The 22,453-nt window shown below is 40.5% G+C and overlaps 1 protein-coding gene across 48 annotated transcripts in view; it reads left to right on the top strand.

The window, feature by feature from the left end:
• The window catches only part of clasp1a (cytoplasmic linker associated protein 1a), a 90,871-nt gene that overhangs the window by 59,137 nt on the left and 9,281 nt on the right, over positions 1-22,453 (top strand). For 4 of the 48 annotated variants that reach the window (XM_044216618.1, XM_044216623.1, XM_044216614.1 and 1 more), the window contains 18 exons: positions 1,346-1,453; positions 1,956-1,982; positions 2,792-2,956; positions 4,947-5,105; positions 6,066-6,128; positions 6,963-7,066; positions 8,514-8,537; positions 9,215-9,459; positions 12,271-12,334; positions 12,491-12,493; positions 12,624-12,787; positions 13,319-13,397; positions 13,510-13,653; positions 14,827-14,922; positions 17,361-17,510; positions 20,161-20,267; positions 20,889-21,014; positions 21,418-21,565. In XM_044216618.1, the coding sequence (XP_044072553.1) occupies positions 1,346-1,453; positions 1,956-1,982; positions 2,792-2,956; positions 4,947-5,105; positions 6,066-6,128; positions 6,963-7,066; positions 8,514-8,537; positions 9,215-9,459; positions 12,271-12,334; positions 12,491-12,493; positions 12,624-12,787; positions 13,319-13,397; positions 13,510-13,653; positions 14,827-14,922; positions 17,361-17,510; positions 20,161-20,267; positions 20,889-21,014; positions 21,418-21,565 (1,976 nt within the window). The remainder of the gene's footprint in view (positions 1-1,345; positions 1,454-1,955; positions 1,983-2,791; positions 2,957-4,946; positions 5,106-6,065; positions 6,129-6,962; positions 7,067-8,513; positions 8,538-9,214; positions 9,460-12,270; positions 12,335-12,490; positions 12,494-12,623; positions 12,788-13,318; positions 13,398-13,509; positions 13,654-14,826; positions 14,923-17,360; positions 17,511-20,160; positions 20,268-20,888; positions 21,015-21,417; positions 21,566-22,453) is intronic. The other 44 variants (XM_044216657.1, XM_044216647.1, XM_044216658.1 and 41 more) reach the window with 30 other exon arrangements.

Here is a 22,453-nt window from a genome sequence, read left to right as displayed (position 1 = left end):
CAAGTCCGACGTTACTGTTTCACACTGTAGGGCTGTGTTTAAGTTGATAGAGAAGGTTGTTTTCTTCTTTCTTTCTTGGTTTCTTTATTGCTTCACAGAAATTGATGCGCCACTCTAACAGTCGGTGCACTGCAGTGTTTCATGAAATAAATGGGGGCCAAATTTGACATCCTACACAAGCTTTTAACTGTCCTTTGTTATGTGGCGTATCCTCAGGGTTGCTAAATCTGGTCAGCGTCTTTCAAAGTCTTGGACAGTTCTGAAGTGTATATGATGTGGCATGAATTGAGAGAGAATCACACCATCGTAAGGTTTCATACTACAGAGCCTTTTTTTCTTGTCAGTCACCCACAAGTCAAATCAGCCCTCAACTTATTATAAAATCCTCCAACGGACTAGCAGACTCGCTGGTCGCAGCGGCCCTCATTTTTATCACACCTCACATTTTATAATGGTGCTTTGGAAGTGAGAGTGGGAACAAAGTTTATTTTTTGCCAGCACATGTGCGTAAACTATGTTAAACCAAACTCAAATGGCTTTCACTACAAATTGCCTTCATTTATGTTAAAAGGGCTGTTGACACTAGAATTGAAAGATATTTTAGTTTTTCTTATAAAAAGAAAAGGGTTGTATTTGGAAAAAAAACAAAAAACTAGTTAGCATTTGTCACTGAAGCTAATGGACACCTGTAGCCTAAAGCTAGCCTTTTGTCTTGCAGCTAGCAGTACGGATTGGTTTGAATCAAGAAGGCTAACGGAGTAGACAAATGTTTTTTATTAGCTTAACTTCCAATACAGAATATTTTTCTATTCATTGTAGGAAGTGAGTAATGTGAAAATGTGAATAAATTCAAATGAGTATTCCTTATGTTTGCAGGTTCTGCCTATAAGCATAGCATATAGGCAGCTACAAAGGATATTCCTTGTTTGTCCGTCTTTCTCCAGACCTGGGTCGAAAAGTTTGCCAATATTTCTTATGGTTTGTTTTAGCACATTAAGGCACACAAGTGGGATATGACACAAGTACTTAAAAGTCACTTAACTTGTGTTTTTCTGTGGTTCATGTCTTAGCTAGCACTAACTGTGCTTACAGGTTGCAGGTTAAAATGAATGCTGAGAATTATTTGCAAATATTAATGGACCCAGGTTTGTCTGTTTCCCTCCTGTGTGTTTTCAGGGGGACTCTATCCCCTCATCCAGGTCTCCTCATTCTGTCTCCCCAGACCTTTTCTTCTTCAGCATCTCTGTCCAGGGTTGGGGTGAACACATTTAAGTAATTCAAGTGGACTAAACTCCCACTGCCTGTCTTCCCTCCCCCCTCTCTTGCTCCTTCCCTTGCTGTCCAGGTCGTGTTCGTACCAGGAGACAAAGCTCGGGCAGTGTGACCGGGGCCAGTACCTCAGTGGTGGACAGTAGGGGGCGCAGCCGAGCCAAAGTAGTCTCCCAGTCCCAGCGTACGTATAAACACCCCACACGTGCTCTCATACCGTGAAGTTGTATTGAAATCAGAGTCCGAATCTCTTCAATCACATGCTACACATTCAGCATTACACAGCCATGTGTGTGCTTACTGCATACGTGTCACTCACATATGTGATCTTTGTCTGCACTGGCTTTAAGATCATACTAGATGTTTTGCTGTTTCTTGTATATGTGTGATGTTTCTCATGCGCTACAGCACCCTGAAAAAACTTCGTCACTCACAAATCTTGTGTATTTGTGCAAGTGTGCCTACATGCATGCACAGTATGTGTGCTTGTGTTTTAAGTATGTAAATATAAGTGTGTCTGTTTATATCTATATATTCTTGAGATCTGCCAGTGATCAGTACACAGCTAACATGTTCACAGGCGTCCAGAGTGCATGCTGGGTAAAATCAATAAACGCAACCCCTTCTGTCTCATTTTGACCGTTCTCGATCTCCACCCTGTCCTGCCTATTGCTTCCATCATCCAGGATCCAGATCAGCTAATCCCATCAGTGGTAAGGCCTCAGCTTCATCCAATCACAAGCCAGACACCTCATCCCTAAGCACCGCCCCCCCAGCACACAGAGCTTTGCACGCCTTCCCATTTTTTTTAGCCCCTTATCTTTTGTTTCACCATGTACAGCAGCAGCATGCTCTGCTCATCACATACACATTTTTATTTCTGATTACTTTCCCCCCACAGTTTGAGAAGCTGTTTGGAGTTGGAAATGTTTTCCTTCAGCCATTTTGTTGTCTTTGTAGTCTTTGTTTTCACTGTTGAAGCGTTGTATGTTCCCATTGGTGACTGGTGCCACGGTAAATGTCTCCCCACAGCACAGTTAGTTAGAACGTGGATCCAGCCCCCCTCATCCTGTGTGACCAGGCTGTGACATCTGTATTTTTTCATTCAGACTCTGATTTAATTTCCTGTAAAGTTCTGTTTGCCTCCAACTTCTGTGTTGTCACTAAAATAGTATTCATTCATTCATTCATTCATTCATTCATTCATTCATTCATTCATTCACATATAGCTAAATCCATGAAATACCTGACATAGGTTTATACTCCCCACTGAGATTAATTAAATTAAAAGTAGAGGAAGACATTATAATATGTTGCATTGCCTTTTATGTTGTTACACTGTCCCCACAGCATTGGGTCTGTTGATACAGGGCTTGTGTTTTGAGATTTGACTCAGTCCAAGCAAGTTACTAAAGGTTGCACCACTCCCTTACCCTTATCCCAGCCAGCGTCTCAGCCACTCTGAATATTGTCTAATCGTGCTACATGTTTTTGTGCTTGTTTGTCTTCTCTCTCCCGACAGCCGGCAGTCGCTCCAGCTCCCCGGGCAAGCTGCTCGGCCACAGCAGCTATGGCCGGATCCCTCGAGCCACGGTGTCGGCCTCCACCACGACGGCAGACAAGCGCAGCAGGATCCCTCGCAGCCAGGGCTGCAGCCGTGAGACCAGCCCCAGCCGATTGGGCCTCGGTAAGGCCAGGACTCTGGAACACACTAAGTCACGCTCTTCTTTTTTTTTTAAAGTAACAAGCTACTGTAGTTCTGCAGGACTACTGTCTATGTGGTATACGTCTGAAAGAGTGAATCACCGTGACTTGCTTTTGTAAGTCACAGGTTACTCTTCCACAAAGTTGAGTTTGACATTATTTGACGCCCCAAATGAAGAATGCTAATTGTGTAAGCAATGCATCGTTCATTTTGTTAGTTGATTCCATTGGCTACATGAGCGTGAGCTTGCCTGCTAGTGTGTAGTGAAGGAAAATCAAGAAACTGAAATACAACATTATCACAGTGTCTTGTCAAATCCACGCCATGTGCAGGCCTTGTGACAAGACTCAGCAACCAGTGTAACACTGACCAGTCAAATGCTGCACATCACTGACCACACAGGTGTGCTAGTCACCATACAGCACATCAACACATGTACTGATAAGTGTGTGACATAAGTTGACACAGGCTTGTGTCAAAAACAAGTGAAACTGGACTTTCCTATCTTAACTTTGTGATAAAGAGAGAAACTCGTGTTTCTGTTTTGTCCTGTGAAACACTGCAGCCCTCAGATCACAAAGCATTGTTGGCTTATTATTTGCACAGACCACAGTGTCTGTATTTGTGATGGTTTTCACTTCTGCTAGTTCTCTTTTCATCATGAAATCGTACACACATGCATAGTTTTTATCTTCAACTAAACATTCCTCACAGATCTGTTCTAAGTATGTATGATTGGTTGACATAGAGCAGTGGTCATGGGTGTGTTTTCTTCCATGAAACTGAGGGTAAAACTACAGACACAGTGAGATCCTGTCAAGTAGAAAAATAATTGTTGCTCTTTGGTAGTCATGCTCATTAGGGCTAAACAGGGTGGCTGGCTAACATTGGACAGAAACCCAATACCATATGACTATCTAGCTCTGTACATCCCAGCATTTGATGTAGATGGCAGGCAGTCATACCTCTCCTGACAGTCAGGGTTGGATTGATGGTCTTTAACTGGAAGAATTTTGTGTCTTTTTTTTATGCGTCATTGAAAAGTTGTTTCAATAAGAGGAAATGTTGAATGTTTCTGATTAATTGCAGATCCTCCAATTTTGTTCAAAAGAAAGTGGTTATTAATGTTTACAGGTTTGCTTTGATAACGATACTGTTCATGTTACTCTGTTACTACAGTTTTTAACACAGTGTGATGTGTTACTTTCCTAATATCTAAGTTACAAACCCTATAATCCTTTTTTCATGTGTCTGAATGTTAACAGAAGCTCGAGCCGCTCTTTAGAGTGTCCAGACTATATAACCTGTATGCTGTTTGACCAACTCACTCACCCAGCATTCTGCCACTGCTTCTTTCTCTGTTTTACTCTTCACTTTCATTTCTTCTTTATCTTCTTATTTTCTCTCCAGTCCATCTTTGCTTCCCTTTATATTTTGGCCGCAGCAGCGGCAGGGCCTCTGGATGACGATGTCAGTTGATTGGTCTGTCCGTCCCGTCACTGTACATCCATGTCTTGCCAACGACTGTTGGCAGGGTTGGCAAGACATTTCTCGTGGTAACCCCCTGAATTTCCGTCTAGCACCCTTTCAGGGCGGAGTGTGCATTTGTTCACAAAAATGATGAAAATATGATAGTCATGATTTACTGAGCACATTAATGTGTTCAAGGCAATAAATCCTTTTGATTTTAATGACCTTATAGCCTTCCTCTTAATGCCAACCTCATTTTAGCACCGCCATAAGCAAAGTTCTGAGTAACAAAGTCACCCGTTTTTTTTGTTTGTTTCATTTAAAACTTTGTTGGGTGTAATAAATATTGCATCCTCGAGGTGGAGTACAGTCTGCAGGGCTTTATACTTTCAGTCTTCTTCTCTCATAACCTCTACCCCTCTTCTTTTCCTCACTTCTGACTCTCACCACATTCTGCCATGATTGAACACTGACATTCCCACCTAACTTGTTGTCCTGACAGCCAGCCTGTGTGGTAAAGCTCTTCTTCCTGCTGCTCTTCCCTACCGCACGCTAGCCCGGAGCCGCATTCCCCGTCCCAGCATGAGTCAGGGTTGCAGTCGCGACACCAGTCGCGAGAGCAGCCGCGACACCAGCCCTGCTCGGGGCTTTGCTCCTCTGGGTGAGTACCGCTGAGCTAATAGCTGTCCGCACTAGCTCTCCCAGTGAGTGTCCCAACCAGATGCTTACACGAGCCTTCCTCCTCCTGTTGGTGTAGTGTCTAATGGCCATTCTACCGCTGCCTGTCTTTCTCTGTGCATGCACTAACTGTGTGTTTCTGGGTTTAGGGAAGATTACTGTTCCGTGTGGGGGATACAACTTATTTTTTTCTCTTCTTAATCCTGTTTATTTATTGTTTTTTTTAAAGATGAAGAATCTTCAAATGTACCTTCTTTTGGACTGTTTTAAACTGGATTCATGTGTTTGAATTGTTTCTGAATTAATCTGTGTACAGATTACAGATTGTTGGTCATTTTTAAACTCTCCAGACTTGAAATAGAATTGAGATTGCTCCTATACATTCTGTTTTTAAGTAAGCCTAATTTATGTTGTAACAGTATACTGATGAAAACTCATTGTTGAATTACACACTACTTATTTTTAGATTTCAGGATATGAATAATGGGCCACTGACTACTATACTGTACTGTATATCCACATGTAATTAATCTAGATGTGACCCTTTTCACACTGCAGAACTAACTGAAATCTCTGTTAAGGCCAAGTCAAGTCACATCATAATCAATTTATCCAAACAAGAGCTAGCTGTGATTTTGATTGTAAAATGAGCAGGTTATTACTAATCTCCTTTTAAATGTTATGTCATATTGTCATATATCAGAAACCCACTCTAATTTCTGCAAGTCAAAAGGTGATAAATATCAAGCCAGAGTCCATTGATTCATTTATTCTTCAAAATGAAAAACGAGAACATGACACAGTCAGACCAGTGAAATCTAATGGTCAGTGCAGCAGCATGACGGTGGCTCCTGAGTCTTACCTTCGAGGCTGGTGTTACACCCGTAGTGTGTGTCACTAACCCCCTGGTCTGGATGTCGCCCACCTCTCCTGTCCCCTGCAGCCTCCCGACGTCACTCCCGTTCAACCAGTGCTCTCTCCACAGCCGACCCCCACAGCCAGTCAGGTGACCTGCATGCCCAGACCTCCCAGCCTCTCTCAGTCCCCCCCCCCCCAAATTCCCCATCTTAGAGGCAAAAATGCCTACTGAACCAGCATGCTTCTGTGGTTGTGTTAAGTGATGTGACTGCAGGCAGCATCCATCATTCCATTACTTTATGTTCCCTCCAGGGTGATTTTGAGTATTTTATTCAGTATTTTAGCAAACTGGAAAGGTAAGAATGGACAAGTTGTATTTGTTTAGCATGTAACATTATGTTTTCATGCTTGTCCCTTAATCACCACTTTGCATTTTCAGTGCCTTATACATTTTTCATTTTAGCTGTGATTTTCGTGGAATTGTGATCTACAGCCTTTTATGTGCTCACTCGTTGTTATTTGCCACTTGTCATCCTTTGAACTTTGCGAATCGTTGTCTCTGTTTTAATTTTTAACATATAACCTCATATTTGTGGTTTTTCCTCTTTGGTGTATCGTTGGTGCCCTATATGATTCATCTCCCAGGGAAATGGCATAACTGCAATGTATGCCTGTGCTTTTGCCTAAGGGCTTGGTCATCCTCTATTTGGGTTTTTCTTTGGTAACATGTATATTTTCATTTTGCTTTTGGTGGTTGCAGACTCGAAAATAGTTGATCACTTGTAGTGATCTTTTCAGCTCATTCAAATACAGTATATTGCTTTATATTCAAATGTGGTTAAAAGAAACAGTAACTCTGTGTGGTTACAAAAGTAAGAAGAGCATCCTTTGCTTTTGTCCATTCAGGTAAGTTACAGTGGCCACATTTACTTTACTACTCACCATCTTCCTTTACCTTCTTCTTTTCCCACTTCCTGTCTAGACCGATATGGTCTGATTCACCAAGCAAGAATCTCTGCGTCAGTCAACGCCATGAGGGTCCTTAACACTGGCACAGAGGTGGAGGCAGCAGTTGCTGATGCTCTGGTAAGTTTCTGTGGAATTTTTGTCTTCAGGAGAGACATATTAATATGTTTGTTGTTATTAAGAGAGGATTGTTGTTAAAGCAAGCACTAAGCAAGGTTTTCATGCAAACATGACAAAAATTTGATGTAATTGGTTTATCAAATAATCAAATTTCTGCCAGTTATCTAGGTCCAGGTCACATTAATTGATTATTAATCATGATTAAATATATTACTATGAATTATTGCTATTTACAGCAGGGAAGGACTGAAACATTTTTAATATAAATGTATGTATATAATAAATAATTGTAGGCCTTTTTGTCCTGACTGGTTTTCCATCATTCTCTGACCAGTATGACCATGAAAAAGTTATTACATTGCATTCTATTTGGTATTAAATAGGGCTTAAAAAGTCTCAGAGACTACATAACTGGAAGTAACTTTGTACACTGCTTATGGGGGTTTTGCCATTAGGAGCGTGTAAAGCTTGTTAGTGTGGATTGAGTTCTGATGCAGCACTGTGAGCATTTCTCTGGGACATTCGTCATTTCAAATACCAGTGAGAGTTCGTTACTTTGCTAAAAGACCTCGATCAGTCTTTCCTGCAATGACTGGTTGAACACATTATTCGTTGGTCTAGCATTGGGTTTGCCTTCTGATTTTCAAACAAGGCGGCTGTTCTGGAAATGTTGTCAAATACTTTATTGATCCCCGAGGGGAAACTCTTTTGTTACAGCTGCTCACTGTCACGTAATATATAATACACTATAATACAGGTCAGATAATTTAAGTACAAAGTGGATATAAGTATAAAATTAAATTTAAATAACTTAATTAAACTTAAATAATTTAAGTACAAAGTGGATTTACTGGTTGATAAGTATGTATGGTATAATAATACAATGTAATAATATAAGTAATAAGTAATAGTGCTTGAACTGTCAAGTTAAGTGTAGCTTATTAAGATTATTATGAGACGGTGCATAGTGCACAGCAGTAATAGAAGTATGAATAAATATCAATAAATGGGGAATTTTAAACTGAAAAGAGTATATTGCATATATATATATATATATATATATATAAAAAACACATTTGAACTAGTTGCTCTGTTTAACGTTCAAGGTGATTTTGCATGGATGTTTTCCAGACTTAATCTCCTAATGTAACCTGAGTGAGCAATAGTCAACTTTTGTAAGGTTACAGTCTTAGTCTTAGAAAATAAATGTATGTTCATAGATTACTATGGCTTGAATATCATCAAGCCTAAGGGATACATCAAGATGTGTTCCTTTATTCTGACCTTTTATTGAGAGTATCTCAACCATTCACACATATCAGTTAAAATGTGAAATGTCTAATTTTGTCCTCTTTTGCATACCCAGAAGGACTGTACTTGTTCTTTGTTCCCCCTTTAAACCTTCCCTCTCTCCTCTTTCCCTCTTGGTTGTTTGTTACCATTACAGCTATTAGGAGACTCCAGGAATAAGGTAGTTGGTCATTTTACATACTGTTCATATATCGCCATCATGCACTAATCAAGTTCAAAAAACAATGATGCAGCTTGCCTCATTATATTGGCTCATGACGCCCCTCCACCCCAACCCCTTTTTATTATTATTTTTTTTCTATTTAATTTTACCTTGAATGTCAGTCGCATCCCAGTTGTGTGCATCTATTGCCCACCCCAGCAAAGTTGGGGTTTTTTACATTGTGATATTAATGTATTAAACCTCATTGTTTTGGTACATTATTCATGTGTTTATTTTTTTCAAAAGTCCATGAGATTAAATATGCTCTGCTGTAAGTGTCCCCCACTGTATTGCATTTGTAATCAAGATCTTTGCGTACTTGTGGCACTGCTTGACTGGCTTTTGATGTTCATTGAAAACTGAAATGTTTGTTTTTAACTGAGGAATTGCATACCACAACTGTGTATGTATCAAAGTTACCCTTAAACTTTAAAAGTAACACAGAACAAAACATGAAATGTACATTTCACAAAACAGTGCAGAAAACTGCATGGCTATCTGATGCAACTGGCAACCTTGTATCAAAGATTCTTACCTCATGGCTGAGTTTATTTGCCTTTGCACTTTTCCTGCAGAGCTTGGTTAACATTTAGGTACGATAATGCTTGTTTTACATTTTCTTCTTTCTTTCACAGAGGAAGCCGTTGAGGCGGAGGTACGAATCCCCGGGGATGTACTCTGATGACGATGCCAACAGTGATGCGTCCAGTGCTTGTTCAGAGCGCTCATATGGCTCAAGGAACGGAGGCATCCCCCATTACCTGCGCCAGACGGAGGATGTGGCGGAGATCCTGAACCACTGCGCCAGCTCCAACTGGTCAGAGAGGAAGGAGGGCCTGCTGGGCCTGCAGAATCTCCTCAAGAGCCAGAGAATACTGAGGTGGGACTGGGCTCAGGTCTCTTGCCTAAGGTGTCAAAAAGGGCCAGAGTGGAAATGTGAGCTTGTGTGGTACTCTATGTCCAGCTTGCTCAAGTGTGGCCAAAGGCTATAGCTGTGTGTCATCTGCTAAACAGTAAAAGGAGATGTTATTGTGTAATAGCTCTGAACGATCGGACATACATTAAGAGAGAGCATGCAGCAGTCTCTAGATGGCAACATAATCGGGATTTTTGCCTGCTCAGTATTGCCAAAATACAAAATTGGTGGCGATAGGAAAGAGTCTTCATCCAAGGGAATCTTTAGCATCTCGTCCTTCCATCCCACATGACATGAGCATGGCATAAAAATACAGTGCACTGGGACAATTTTGGGATCCCGGATAGTTTACTCCCTACTGAAAAAGCCCTGTAATAGGTCCGTTCTAATACCCACGCTTGCGGTATTTGCGAGTCAGGTGCCTACTTGTGTGACGTATTTTCGGTAACTGCCGCAGTGCCCATTAAGACCACAAGCATGTGGAAGTTTATCAGAGCTCACTGAGGCACACTTGATTAATAGAGATATCCTGTGTTTCACGCAAATACAAATACAGTACATGGCTCAATCCAGCTCAGTTGATTTGTTGGAGCAAATACGTAGGATCAAACTTACAGTGTTACAGTTACAATTAGATGGCAGTATAAAACATACATTCAGGATCTGAGAGGAGGAATGCAACTGATAAAGACATGAAACTGAGTTATCTAGAAGCAGGCAGGTCCACTGCATATAAGTAAAAGAGACATAACATGATATTATTTTGAATGGTAATGACTGATAAAATGTCGGAACATATTTCTCAGTTTATTTATGTTGACAGTTAGGACTGGCCTGTTACTTTTATTGGACGATATATTGTCCCAGCAATAATTGCGATAAACAAGATTTTAAGGGCATTTGCATCCCACTCCATTGCATTAATTTGTGTCGGTTGCAGCAAGGGAGAGATGGAGAAATCTTTAGCCAAATAATCACAAACTCACTACAGGGACATTGTATATTTGAAATAAAAAAGTTTTTAAAAAATCTACAAAGGGAGGGAGAAGATCAAATGAATTATTCACATATTTACAAGCTATAGGAACACTGTAGGTCCGGGAGAGTGCGAGAGAGAAGCTCAAACCTGCCGCCTCACACGCCACACCTACTGACTGTCTGCACACGGCGCAAGAGGAGAGGGAGAGACGAGACTCGGCGCTGCTGGCAGAAGAGCCGAGGACTGCGATTACGCTGAGCGATATAATGTATGAATATTTTTGTTCGCCTTTTCCCTGATGGTCGGAATAGGTTGCTAAATTTGTCGCTTTTTAGAAATAAAGTCGCTAAGAGCCCTGCCCACGCTGTAACTCCACACAGAGAGCAGACAACAGGAGGACAGAAGCAGTGCGACCAGAAATGACAGCAAAACGTGTCTCAGCATAGACTTTTCTGTTCATTTGGCTTAGCCGCGGTGAAATAATGCTCAAGCGCTGCGCCCCATGTCTTATAATATAGGGAAAACCCTGCTGTTTATTCTGGCATCGTGTTGGCTAAAATGTTGGTGACATTCTTATGTAAACAAACGCGCATGTAAACACAATGGATAATATCGAGGTCAGCAAAAATGGTCGCGGTCATGTCCATATACCGTCCAATAAGTCGATAACGTAATTATCGCGACAGGCCTATTGACAGTGTCAGATATGTGATCATTCTTATCAGTCCCTCAGTAAGAACAGATTATTATGATAACCATCAGTGGAGGTTCGGTTATAACTTTGTAGCGTTTGGGCATGAATAATAATATTCACGCTGAATCCAACATGCCATAAAATTCTTTATGTCTGCTGATTATTGTCGGTCCTAAGATCAGCTCATAGGTGCATTGCTGCCAGTAACTGGAGGGCTGTAGCACAGAAGACTGTGATGAACTGTGGTATACGCTTACCTCTGAATACCTCTTTGAAGTGGTATTAGGAAAAGTGCACATCAAGTACACTGTGTATTAGTATTTTTCCGACGTGGGACACACTTGCCTACTACCTGGAGGCACATGAACGTGCACTTAAGTGCTAAAGACCTCAAGCATGGGTGTTGGGACAGACCCATTGTCCTTGAACAATGCTGAAGGGATACCAACCTCAACCGAGAGGCTCAACCTCAGCACCCCCCTCTCCCCCTCCATCTCTCTTTTAGGCGATCTCTTTCAACCTACAATCCCACAACTTCTCCAAGCTTTCATCTTAAATGCATTACCTGTGGCCAAGAAAACCATATTACTCAACTGGAAAGACAAAAGAAAATTATCAATAAACCATTGGCGCAATCTTTTAACAGACCACGCAAACCGAGAAAAGCTCACATCAACCCTAGAGGACAATCTGATGCCATTCCATAACGCCTGGTCTCCTTCCCTGCAGTTCATCCAGAGCTGGTTCCTTTCTACACATCCTCACCCATTCAAGTTTTCCAACTCCAAATAACAAAGAAAATATGCTTGCTGAACACCTTTTTTTATTTATTTTTTGTTCTGTTTGTTTATTTATGTCTTAATGTCTTTGTGCTTCTGTTGTTGTCTTGTAAATACTTCTGTTATCCAGCTGTGGTAAAGAATAATAAAAAAATATTTAAGGGATAGAGGCAAAGTGACTGGATTGTCAGAGCATTTCGTAGTTTGTGTGCATTGCGTAGTCGCTGTGATGGAACTGTAGGGGCAAACATGAGAAGCGTATGAAGCTATTTGACAATCCCTGCTCTGCTTTATTTAATGGCCTGTGTGTGTTTTGTTTCCAGCCGAGTGGAGTTGAAGAGACTTTGTGAGATCTTCACAAGGATGTTTGCAGATCCACATAGCAAGGTAAAGAAGATGAACTGTACTAACTGCAGCACTACAACTAATTGACTTAAGTGTAAAAGCATGGTATCCAGCAATAAATGATGGAACTGTGACTTACTTGAAACTAATGAAGTGTCTCTTGTTGCTTGGTCTGCCTTGCTGTGGATTTAACAACAGAGAGTAAGTGTGGTTTTTTATCCATATTACTACAGGCATTAACCCAAATCTGACTGAACACGAGCAGTTTAATCTTATTGAAGTCAAATCAAGCAGGGTGTAATAAATGTTTGAACTGTGCACATGTTCTCAGGTGTTCAGCATGTTCCTGGAGACTCTTGTGGACTTCATCACAGTACACAGGGAGGACCTGCAGGACTGGCTTTTTGTCCTGCTCACTCAGCTGCTGAAAAAGATGGGAGCAGACCTGCTTGGCTCAGTCCAGGCCAAAGTCCAGAAGGCCCTGGATATCACAAGGTCTGAAACGCAAGCCAGGCATGGCTGTCCAGGTCACCGGGAGGGGATAGCAAAGATTAGTGGCTGCTGTGCATTTCCAGTGGATAAGGAGACATTTCACACTATTGGAAATTGGTTTTCCATGAATCTATTTAGTTAGTGTAGAATGTAAACCTTAGTAATTGGCTGACCACTTCTACATTTGGAGGGAGAGATTTCTGTCTTTGCGCTTCTTTGTCACTCAGTTTGTGGTAAACTGTGAAAGTAAACCAACCCTCACAATCAAGTAATATTTCTTTTCAAGTTAAAACTGACAGTTTGTGTTGTGGTCAGCAGAAACCCTGAGTGAGATCTGTTTGAAAGACACAGTACTTCCTGAGTCACTCAATCAGTGGTCAACCTTTCCCCACGGGATCAAATATAAAATAAGTATCTGTCTTTGAGCTGGCTAATACAATCTCATAAACTGAAGCTTGTTCACTAATGTTCCAGCATAGGATACACAGTCTAATATGAAGGACCAAGTTAACTTCTAATTTCTTTGTCTGTCAGGGAGTCCTTCCCATTTGACCAACAGTTCAACATTCTGATGAGGTTTATCGTCGATCAGACTCAGACACCTAATCTCAAGGTAAAGTAAAACGAGAAAGACTGATTCTGTTTGAAGCCAAGATGATTTTGATTGGTTAGCGTGATTGATGCAGCTAGTAAAACATGTGACCGGATGTTTGTTGTCTCTTTAGGTTAAGGTGGCCATTTTGAAGTACATTGAGTCCCTGGCTCGGCAGATGGACCCGACAGACTTTGTCAACTCCAGCGAGACTCGCCTGGCCGTATCTCGCATCATCACCTGGACCACTGAACCCAAAAGTTCTGATGTCAGGAAGGTAGGCCACCATCGGATTGTCCTGTTATCCAGCACTGACAATGGAAATCTCTTTGCGTAGACAAACCTTTAAACAGGAAATTTCCTCCAGAATAATGTTTGCGTCCTTCTTCACTCGCATTTTTTTTATTCAGAATCGTTCTTATTTTCAGTAGGATGCATATATTCAGTACATGTTTTTAACTTTGCCTTTTTAATCTTTATCATTGGAGTGATTAGAGAATATAAATATGTTATTTTAGTTTTAGGTCAAACAAGGTCTGATACAGGAAATAATGGTTGCTTTAATCCTTATGGCGTAATGTCACAGTTCTAAACCAAGGAAATTTAGGGCCCACAACTAAATTCTTATGCTTCCAGCTTAATGAAAAGAGTGCACATTAGATCTCGCATCAAAGCCATCTTTTCTTTTATGATTTTTATTTTTTTTGCCTCAACATGGAAAACATATGGACATATAATCTGCAAAGGAAGTTATGCCCTACTAAACTATTATAATAACATTACAAATGGGTGAGCAGCAAGCTTATTGCAAAGCTAATAGCTTGGAGACTTGTTTAGTATGAAGTTACATAAAGTAGTGTGCAATTGGATTCAATTCTTAATTGATTTTAGAATATTTATTTGCAGAACAGATCCATCATCCCTCAAAGATCAAATGTTTGCTTGACAATCAATCAGAACTTACACTCGACAGCCAGTTGCCTCTTGTATACTTCCACACTTCTTTTCATTTGAACTCTTCGGCCTGTAGGGTTTGGTAAACTTTGGTAATAGGCACTCTCTGTGTGGACGGCCTTGGGTCAACGGCCCATTATCTTCACCTTGTCTGACGCGCGTCATGTTCTCCGTCGGTGTCCCCTTCTGTTTGTTCTTCCACTGCTGTTCTTCCAAATGAAATCCTCACGTAGGTTCAAATCAGGGCCTGATCTCCAGGCAAGCTGAAAATACATCTGTGAGTATAGAATAGTTGTCTGCTGCTGAAAGCAATCCTCACTTTAGTTTGTTTTCATAAGTACAAATATCCATTATGTGGGAAGATTGATGCACACACACACAGTATTGGTTTGTGCCAGGTTGTTATGAAAGATTGGTTGAGTATTGCATCCATATGTGATGGCGGAGGACCTGTGTCATGCTGTAATGCCCATTCTGCCTTGCCACTCTGCCCCAGACCCTTCATATCTGGGTGAGCGAGGAGCTAGCTGGCAGGTCCAGTACTGCAGCCTTACTGTCCACTGAGGGCAACCAGGAAGAAAGGTGTAAGCAGGTAGAGCCCGATCCAACAGCCAATCACAACACGACACTTTAAGCACGCAATGCCCCGCCTGCCTGGTGCCTAACCAACACCTTCAAGACAGTGAAAACTCGAGTGTGGCATCTCTCACTCACCTCTACCATTTACGCTCTAGCTGTTTTGCTGTAACAACCTAAAAATCATTCTGTGCCTTGCAAATTGATCACTCACCAAATAGATTAAAGCTTGTTGTGCAACCAGAAAAGACTTAGGTTTAACCTTGGTATTTTTTACAAATTACAGGAAATGCTTGTTGCTTTTTATGAATGGACTTTTAAGCCAATTTTATTGCTCAACATTGATAGGAATGCTGTTTTGTTACTACTGTGTGCCTAACACATTTTGTTTGTCTGACTCACCTTAACAACCTCTCATCCACCTGCATACCTGCATGTTGTTAACATTTCATTTTTGTACAAGAAGAGAGACTGATGAGACTTTCAAAATATGTATTAAAAGTAGTTTATCTCAGGCTTATAATAGTAAAGTAACTTACATGTACACTACACTTATTGTATGTTGCTTTGGATAAAAGCAACATACAATAAGTGTAGTGTACATGTAATAAGCTAGATGTCATCAAAAATTAGAAGTGTATCCTCTCAAACAAACAACAAAAACTGTGTTCTTTACTACAGTGTAAAACAACTGCTGAGCATTCAGCCTTGGCACAAATGAAGAGAACCACATAAAGTCATTTTTTAATCTCCATGAAATATATACACTCAGTGGCCACTTTGTTAGGTACATGTGTATAATCAAATGCAATCCAACTGTTCTGCTATAAAGTCTACTTTTATGATGCGACACTGTCATTGATGTGTTATTTCAATTATATGTTTTAGCATCGAGGTGATAGTTAGTGGTAGTATTGTACTGGACTGCATTATATTCGGAGGTGTTTCTAATATTCAGCCTCCTCATGAATATTAATGGGATGGGCCAACATTTGAAATGCCTCTCAGTGTAATGTAGTCCAGTACAACTGCACCTTTAACTACGACCTCAATAATAAACATCATTGAATTTACACATTTTTAACAATGTCAACAAAAACTGAACATTAGAAACTTCATAAAGGTAGAATTTATGGCAGAGCTGTTGTATTGCAATAGATTGTACAGGTGTACCTAAGAAAGTGGCCACTGTCAAACCAGAACACTCAGACATCATGCGCATACTGTACTGCTGAACTAGCTCATTCTAATGATATTAGTATCTATGGTATCACTGGAAAGTCTATTAAGAATAAACATCCATAAATCCACTTTTATAACAGATATTTCTTATAACCTGAGATTTGGCCTCATAATCATCAAATGTAGATTTTTCTTTAGTATCAAAAGAGATCAGGGTGATTATTGTCTGTACATTCATGCTTACAGCAATCAGGAGCTGCTGGTAGCTAACGAAGCACGACTTTTCACGGTGCAGAGTCACCGAAATGTAAACAATGATACGCTAAAGCCCAAAGCTAATTCATTGACTTGCATTGCAACATTATGCTTCACATTTACATTACCTGAAGCATGATGGGAACCCTGTTGGCAATCTCAAAATATATTCATGCCAAAATGAAAAAATAAAAAGGAAAACAACAGGAGTGACAACACCCAATTTTTCTTTTTTCTTTATTTTTTTTCTGGCATGTAGTGACAATGCCATCAGCCTGTAAATATATATTTTTTTAAATAACAAGGGTAAGCAAGTTACTCACCCTAACCCACAAATATAATGATTGTTGTCCTTCAAATGTCTCCTATAGTAAAACATTTCAGACCAATTTTGGTTTTAGTTTCTGTCTTAATACAGTATAATGTCTGCTGAACCAAACACCAACTTCGATTCCACAGCAACAGTAGCAAACAAGTACTTTCTTTTGCCCCCTTCAAGTTTGATCTGTATCCACTTGCATGTTGCAACATTGATGTAGCCTGTGTCCTATGTCCTTGATTAGTTGTATACTTAATTAGTTTTCCACTGAATGCAACTTTGAACACTCACCTTTTAACAGTTTTTTTCTACAGGCTAATGTCTACGTTAGTCTACCAAGAAGTGCACTGTGGAGCTGAAAAGTTGTTTTCCATGGTTTTAGAATTGTTTTGACCTTTTATTAACGTTAACCTTTGCATCGGATTGGTCCTCTGCAGTTTTACAGATGCTGACTGACCATGCGGAAAATTGTCAAATATTACAGCAATTCACAATTCAGTCACAAGCTGTACTGTCATGACCTGTATTATCTGTGCTTTTTTATATTTAAAAAAATGTCAGTACAGCTTCTGTGACTCGCTGTGAAATAGCTGTTAGAAACACATGGTCAAGGTATTTCTGGAACCAAGGAAACCATCTGAACTTTTTCTAAGCTGTTGTGTCCTCCGTCCTAACCTGTCGTACTACACTGCCTCCAGGCGGCCCAGGTGGTGCTGATCGCTTTGTTCGAGCTCAACACCCCAGAGTTCACCATGCTGCTGGGAGCTCTGCCCAAAACTTTCCAAGACGGAGCCACCAAACTGCTGCACAACCACCTGAAGAACTCCAGCAATACCAGCAGCAGTGTGGTAAGTCAAATGAAACACTGTGGTATTTGATATCATTCATATTGTAAAGTCTCTTCTGCTGGACCTAGGCTCGGCAAGCAGCTTGCACCTCTTTTGCCTGTTACAGAACTTGACTGCCTATTCGTTTGACGCTCTTTCACTGTTCTCGAGTACCGTCTTCCTACCGTCTTCTTTAACCTATTCTTGTTGCCTCCTATAGCTAATGCTTTGAGGACTGTGTCCTATGAGCTAGATTATGAGTACTAGCGAGAGAGTAATAACTCCTTTTAGATTGCCTGTATCAGAGGTCAGACACCCCACAATCTTTAAGGACTTCATCCTAATCTACCTGGTAGTAAGGTGTTAGCTGCCAACCTCTCATATTCCATATTGCACCTCCCATACACTGCTGCTTCCTGCAACCGAGACACTCCATGCCTCATACAGGTAACCCCTCTAATGCATCAATATTCCAAACTCAACCATAACTCTATTCTCTGCATTTTCCCCCCTTCCCATAATCCTATCACTACACGGGAGTGGTTACTTCATAGGTCCATTTAATGGGCATGGACTCTCTCATGACATTCATTTTGTTCCAAATAGCTTTTCTATGAATCAAGGTGATGAAGTATTCTACATCCCTAACCTCATCCAAAAGAGAAAATCTATTCCAAACAAAAACCAGCGGAATATGCAGACACCCCACAATCCTGTAGGTTTTAGACTCTTCTATAGCAGCTCACCTCTCCCTGGGCTCGTTACCTTTTAGCCTGGATAGTAGTTACCAGTTATAAGTGTCTGGATTCAGGACTTAAGTGGGTCAAAGACGAGACGTGTACATTTTCTGTCCCGGAGTATTTATTTTTATTTTTTTTAAATATAAATATATTTTTAAAAAAGTATACAAAATGTATCTATTTTTGCTCTTATGTTGATACAGTAATGTATTAACAGTGAACCTTTATAAATTATGGGATTTTGGGGCTCTAAAGTGTGAAAATGTCATTCTGTCCCAAGCAAAAGTCTCAAAAGAAAACTATTTAAAAAATGTACAAAAATATAATAAAAAGGTAAATTAATGCATTTGGCATAATTGTGTTTTCAACAACATATAAAAGCATTTTTATAATATTGTTAAAAACAAATTGCAATATGTGATATACTTTTGTCCCAAAACATGGATCTTATCAAATATCATTCAGTGTAACGTCATTTTAGACCACATCACATGCTGATAGTCATGTGACAGTCTGTGAGGACCCTGAGAAACACCTGATGACCCCCGATACAGCAGCAATGTTAACTGATCACTCCAAAGTATTTGATCATTTCACCTTTTTGCTCTCAGATACCATGTATAACAAAATTCAGTCATTCAGTACAACATACTGTATAAAAAGTGTTTTTAATATAACATTTTTGAAAAATTCTTTATTATGTATGAAACTTGAGATTAAACTTTAGAGATCAAGGTCATCACTTGACACAGGTGGCCAGATAGTTTAAGTTAAGTGTGTTTTAAATCCGGCATTCAGTACAACAAAAGAAAAGGTTATACCACAATGAATGACAAAAGCCAAGTTATCGTGTGTTTTTAAGATAAATGAATGTTCAGACACATAAAGCATTTTCATATTTGTAACAAAGACAACATTGACATTTAATTAATTCAATAAAAGTCACTTTTGTTATTTTAAAGCACTTGTATTCGTAGATGCCATTGTCTAATAGGAATAGGGCTGCATGTCACAGAGCAAAGGTAAACTCTGATCCAGTTAGCCAGGAGAAGAGCAAGGCATTGTTTAAATGGTTTCATGCAACAGCAGAGCAAAAAGCCAAAGAAAAAACTGACCATTAATAATGACTCATGTTCAATACCATTATCACTGTTGGCGTTTACAATGGTTAAAAGAGCAACAAGCTGAGTAGGTGAAATGAATTAAATTTGGCATCAAAATTATCAAAGGTAATCATAAATATAACTTGGGGGGACCACTCTTTTTTAAGAAGAAAAATCATAGCCAATCAATTGATTGAGTCTCATATAATACACTAAAATATCAATTTGCAACTCAGGTTAATAATTAAATTAATAACAATAACCAGAATTACCATTGATAGCTAGTAGGTTAAAGTATTTGGAGTTCAGCATCGAAGAGGTTGGCAAATGACTCACTCTTGTGCAACATTAAAGAAACTGCCATAATTATACACAAGCATTTATTAAAAGATAAACAAAGCAAAAACACACAATGTGAAGTCTAACTCTAAATGCATTAAACTACAGAACAAAGGGTGTGTCTGTGTGTGTCCGAAATGGCTGCTTGGGTCCAAGATGGCGTCAAACTAAATAAATCTAACTCAAAATGGTGGCCGGGCTGAGCGGCGGCCGCATGGCTAGACACAGAAAGAAAGCCAAAGTACATGTGAACTGTGTAGGATAAACGTGCCAGGTTAGTGTCTGTGTGAACATCGCTAACAGTAATGGTAAATGGACTGTACTTGTATAGCGCCTTTTAGTCTTCCGACCACTCAAAACGCTCAACACACACACACAACGTATCGCATTCATACCTGATTCACACACATTCCTACGCTGATGGCAGATGCTAACTGCTCATCTGTCCAAGCCAAGTACACTGTTAAGCTATGTTTCCTTGCCTTCCAGGGGTCTCCGAGCAACACCATTGGCCGGACGCCGCCACGCCACACCCCCAGCAGAACCAGCCCCCTCACCTCTCCAACAAACTGTTCCCACGGAGGCCTGTCTCCAAGGTAGCTAATCACCGATCTGTTATTAAACTTTCATCTACACCACACCTCCTGTCCTAATTCATGGCTGTGGTTTAACCATATGGATGCTGCTGCTGTCACGATTGGGCATTTGTATTTGAACTAACGCACAACCTAACAGGCATGCTGGTAGGAGCATCATACTGAGTGAGTTGGTCAGAGAGGTTCATTCACCTGCGGCACTGTACAGTCCTTGTATCTGCAACCCAGAAACGTAGATAATGGAGCTATTGTATTTTCTGGTTGTATTTACCTTAGTTGAACCTGAAGTACATTCATGTTCAATCATTCTGGCTAAAACATGTGGAAAATAGCCCCTCACTCATGATGGGGAGAATTTTAATTTCATGTAAAGCTGACTTTGTGGGATTCTGCTACTTTCCAATGCTTTCCTCTAAATTAACACTTTCCATTAACCTTAAAGCTCAGACTAGTTTCTGTTTGTCTTTTCTCTTTCTCTTTCTGCACACGTGTTGTTTTTCTCCTTCTCCCCCTTTCTCTTGTCTCGTCTTGTGGTCTCCACTTGTTGATTTCCATCCACCTTGCCCCACTCTCTCACTCCTGTCTGTCCATCCTTCCCTCCCGGCTGCGCTGTGGCAACAGTCGGTTATGGGGTTGGGGTGTCGACGGACTGTCAAAGCACCCCCCTGCCCCTCCTCCTCCTCCTCCGCCCCACTCCACCCCTGCTGCCCCCTCCCTAAGGGTCCTGCGCAGAGCATATTCACCCAGGTAAAGAGGCGGGCTGAGACACAAAGGAGATTATTCCCTCAAGGAAGCCAGACCCTGATCCTTTTCCTTATCCAAATTTCCTGTTTCAAAAACCAGTTGAGAGTATCTTTCAGTTTTCTTGTATGTCAATTTCTCACTGAATGCATATTACTCCATCATCTCTAATCAGGTGTGGTTAATACTGTGGTTTGTGTCCAATTCAAAATATAAACTATAGACTATAAAATTATGGTTTACTTACAGCTGACCTTTCCCCTTCTAAAAACTAATCTGGTTGTATGTCAAAAGCAGAGCTAAAGCACTTTGCATGGCGGCAAAACAAATTCATGCTTGTGTATCTTCTTCAGATATGCATTTCATATAAATCTCGTGTGTATTTCTTTCTGTGTTGTGTGTCTGGTAGCATGATGGAGTATGACACCGAGAACATGAACTCGGAAGAGATCTACAGCTCGCTGCGCGGTGTCACCGAGGCCATCCAGAGCTTCAGCTACCGGAGCCAGGAGGACCTGAATGAGCCAATCAGACAGGAGGGCAAGAGGGATGATGCAGTAAGTCATAACATTTTCAACTAGCAGCATTTTCATGAAAAATTCCTGCTTGAAAAATGACTTTAAGAGTTTTAAGCCTGTATCCACCATTGCAGTGTTTGCATAAAAGGCTTAAAATTAATTAAATGTAATTTTAATTTTATAATTAAGATTAAATGCTTAATTTTACACAGGCACTTTGTTGCATCATTTTTCTGTACCACTATCACAACCGTTTGGATTTGCACAAAAGTCAAGCAATTGTCTCTCAACTTAAGGTTAGTCTTGCTGTAATCATTCCTACTGTTCATACTCGCCATTAAGAGATCCCTTTCTAATGTGCTTTCAAAATCCACAGTTCAGTGCAAAAATGTATTCCAAAGTTTATTAGTAGCTAATATGAGGCTTCTGCAGTGTGAGTTAATCAAATCAAGTCGATATCATCCACAGATTCCCTGTTTCTGTTACTATCCCTCCAACACAGCTCAAACAGAAACACTGTCTGTGGAAACACAAAGAGGGAGTTTTATACTACAACTACAACTCTGGATGCTACCCACTTGATTTCTTTAACTGAGACTGCCGAAGCCTCACAATCATTGCTGCATTTACTAAGCCAAAATTAGGAGTTTGGAGTCAGGCCAGCAGGATACAGGGTATGTGAGAGGCAGGAGAGGTTCTTGGAGGTCGGCAGCTACTGGGCAAGCCTCTTCCGATCCAGGCTAATTCTTATCCACATCACACTGGGGGCTGAACTGGGCTTCTCAGGCAACAGTCGCAGTGTTGAGCCCCTGTTATGTAATGGCAAATCAAATGATTTGAAAGCTCCAGGTGCTCCCATGGAAAAACAATTTTCAGATTACTCTAAACACACGCTTCTTTTAGAAGCTCTGCAGTTTAAGCCCATAA

This window comes from Siniperca chuatsi, linkage group LG12 (genome assembly GCF_020085105.1).
Source record: "Siniperca chuatsi isolate FFG_IHB_CAS linkage group LG12, ASM2008510v1, whole genome shotgun sequence".
Classification (NCBI taxonomy): domain Eukaryota; kingdom Metazoa; phylum Chordata; class Actinopteri; order Centrarchiformes; family Sinipercidae; genus Siniperca; species Siniperca chuatsi.
The sequence above is the reverse complement of the archived record's forward strand: the minus strand, read 5'-3'. Positions and strand labels throughout refer to the sequence as shown.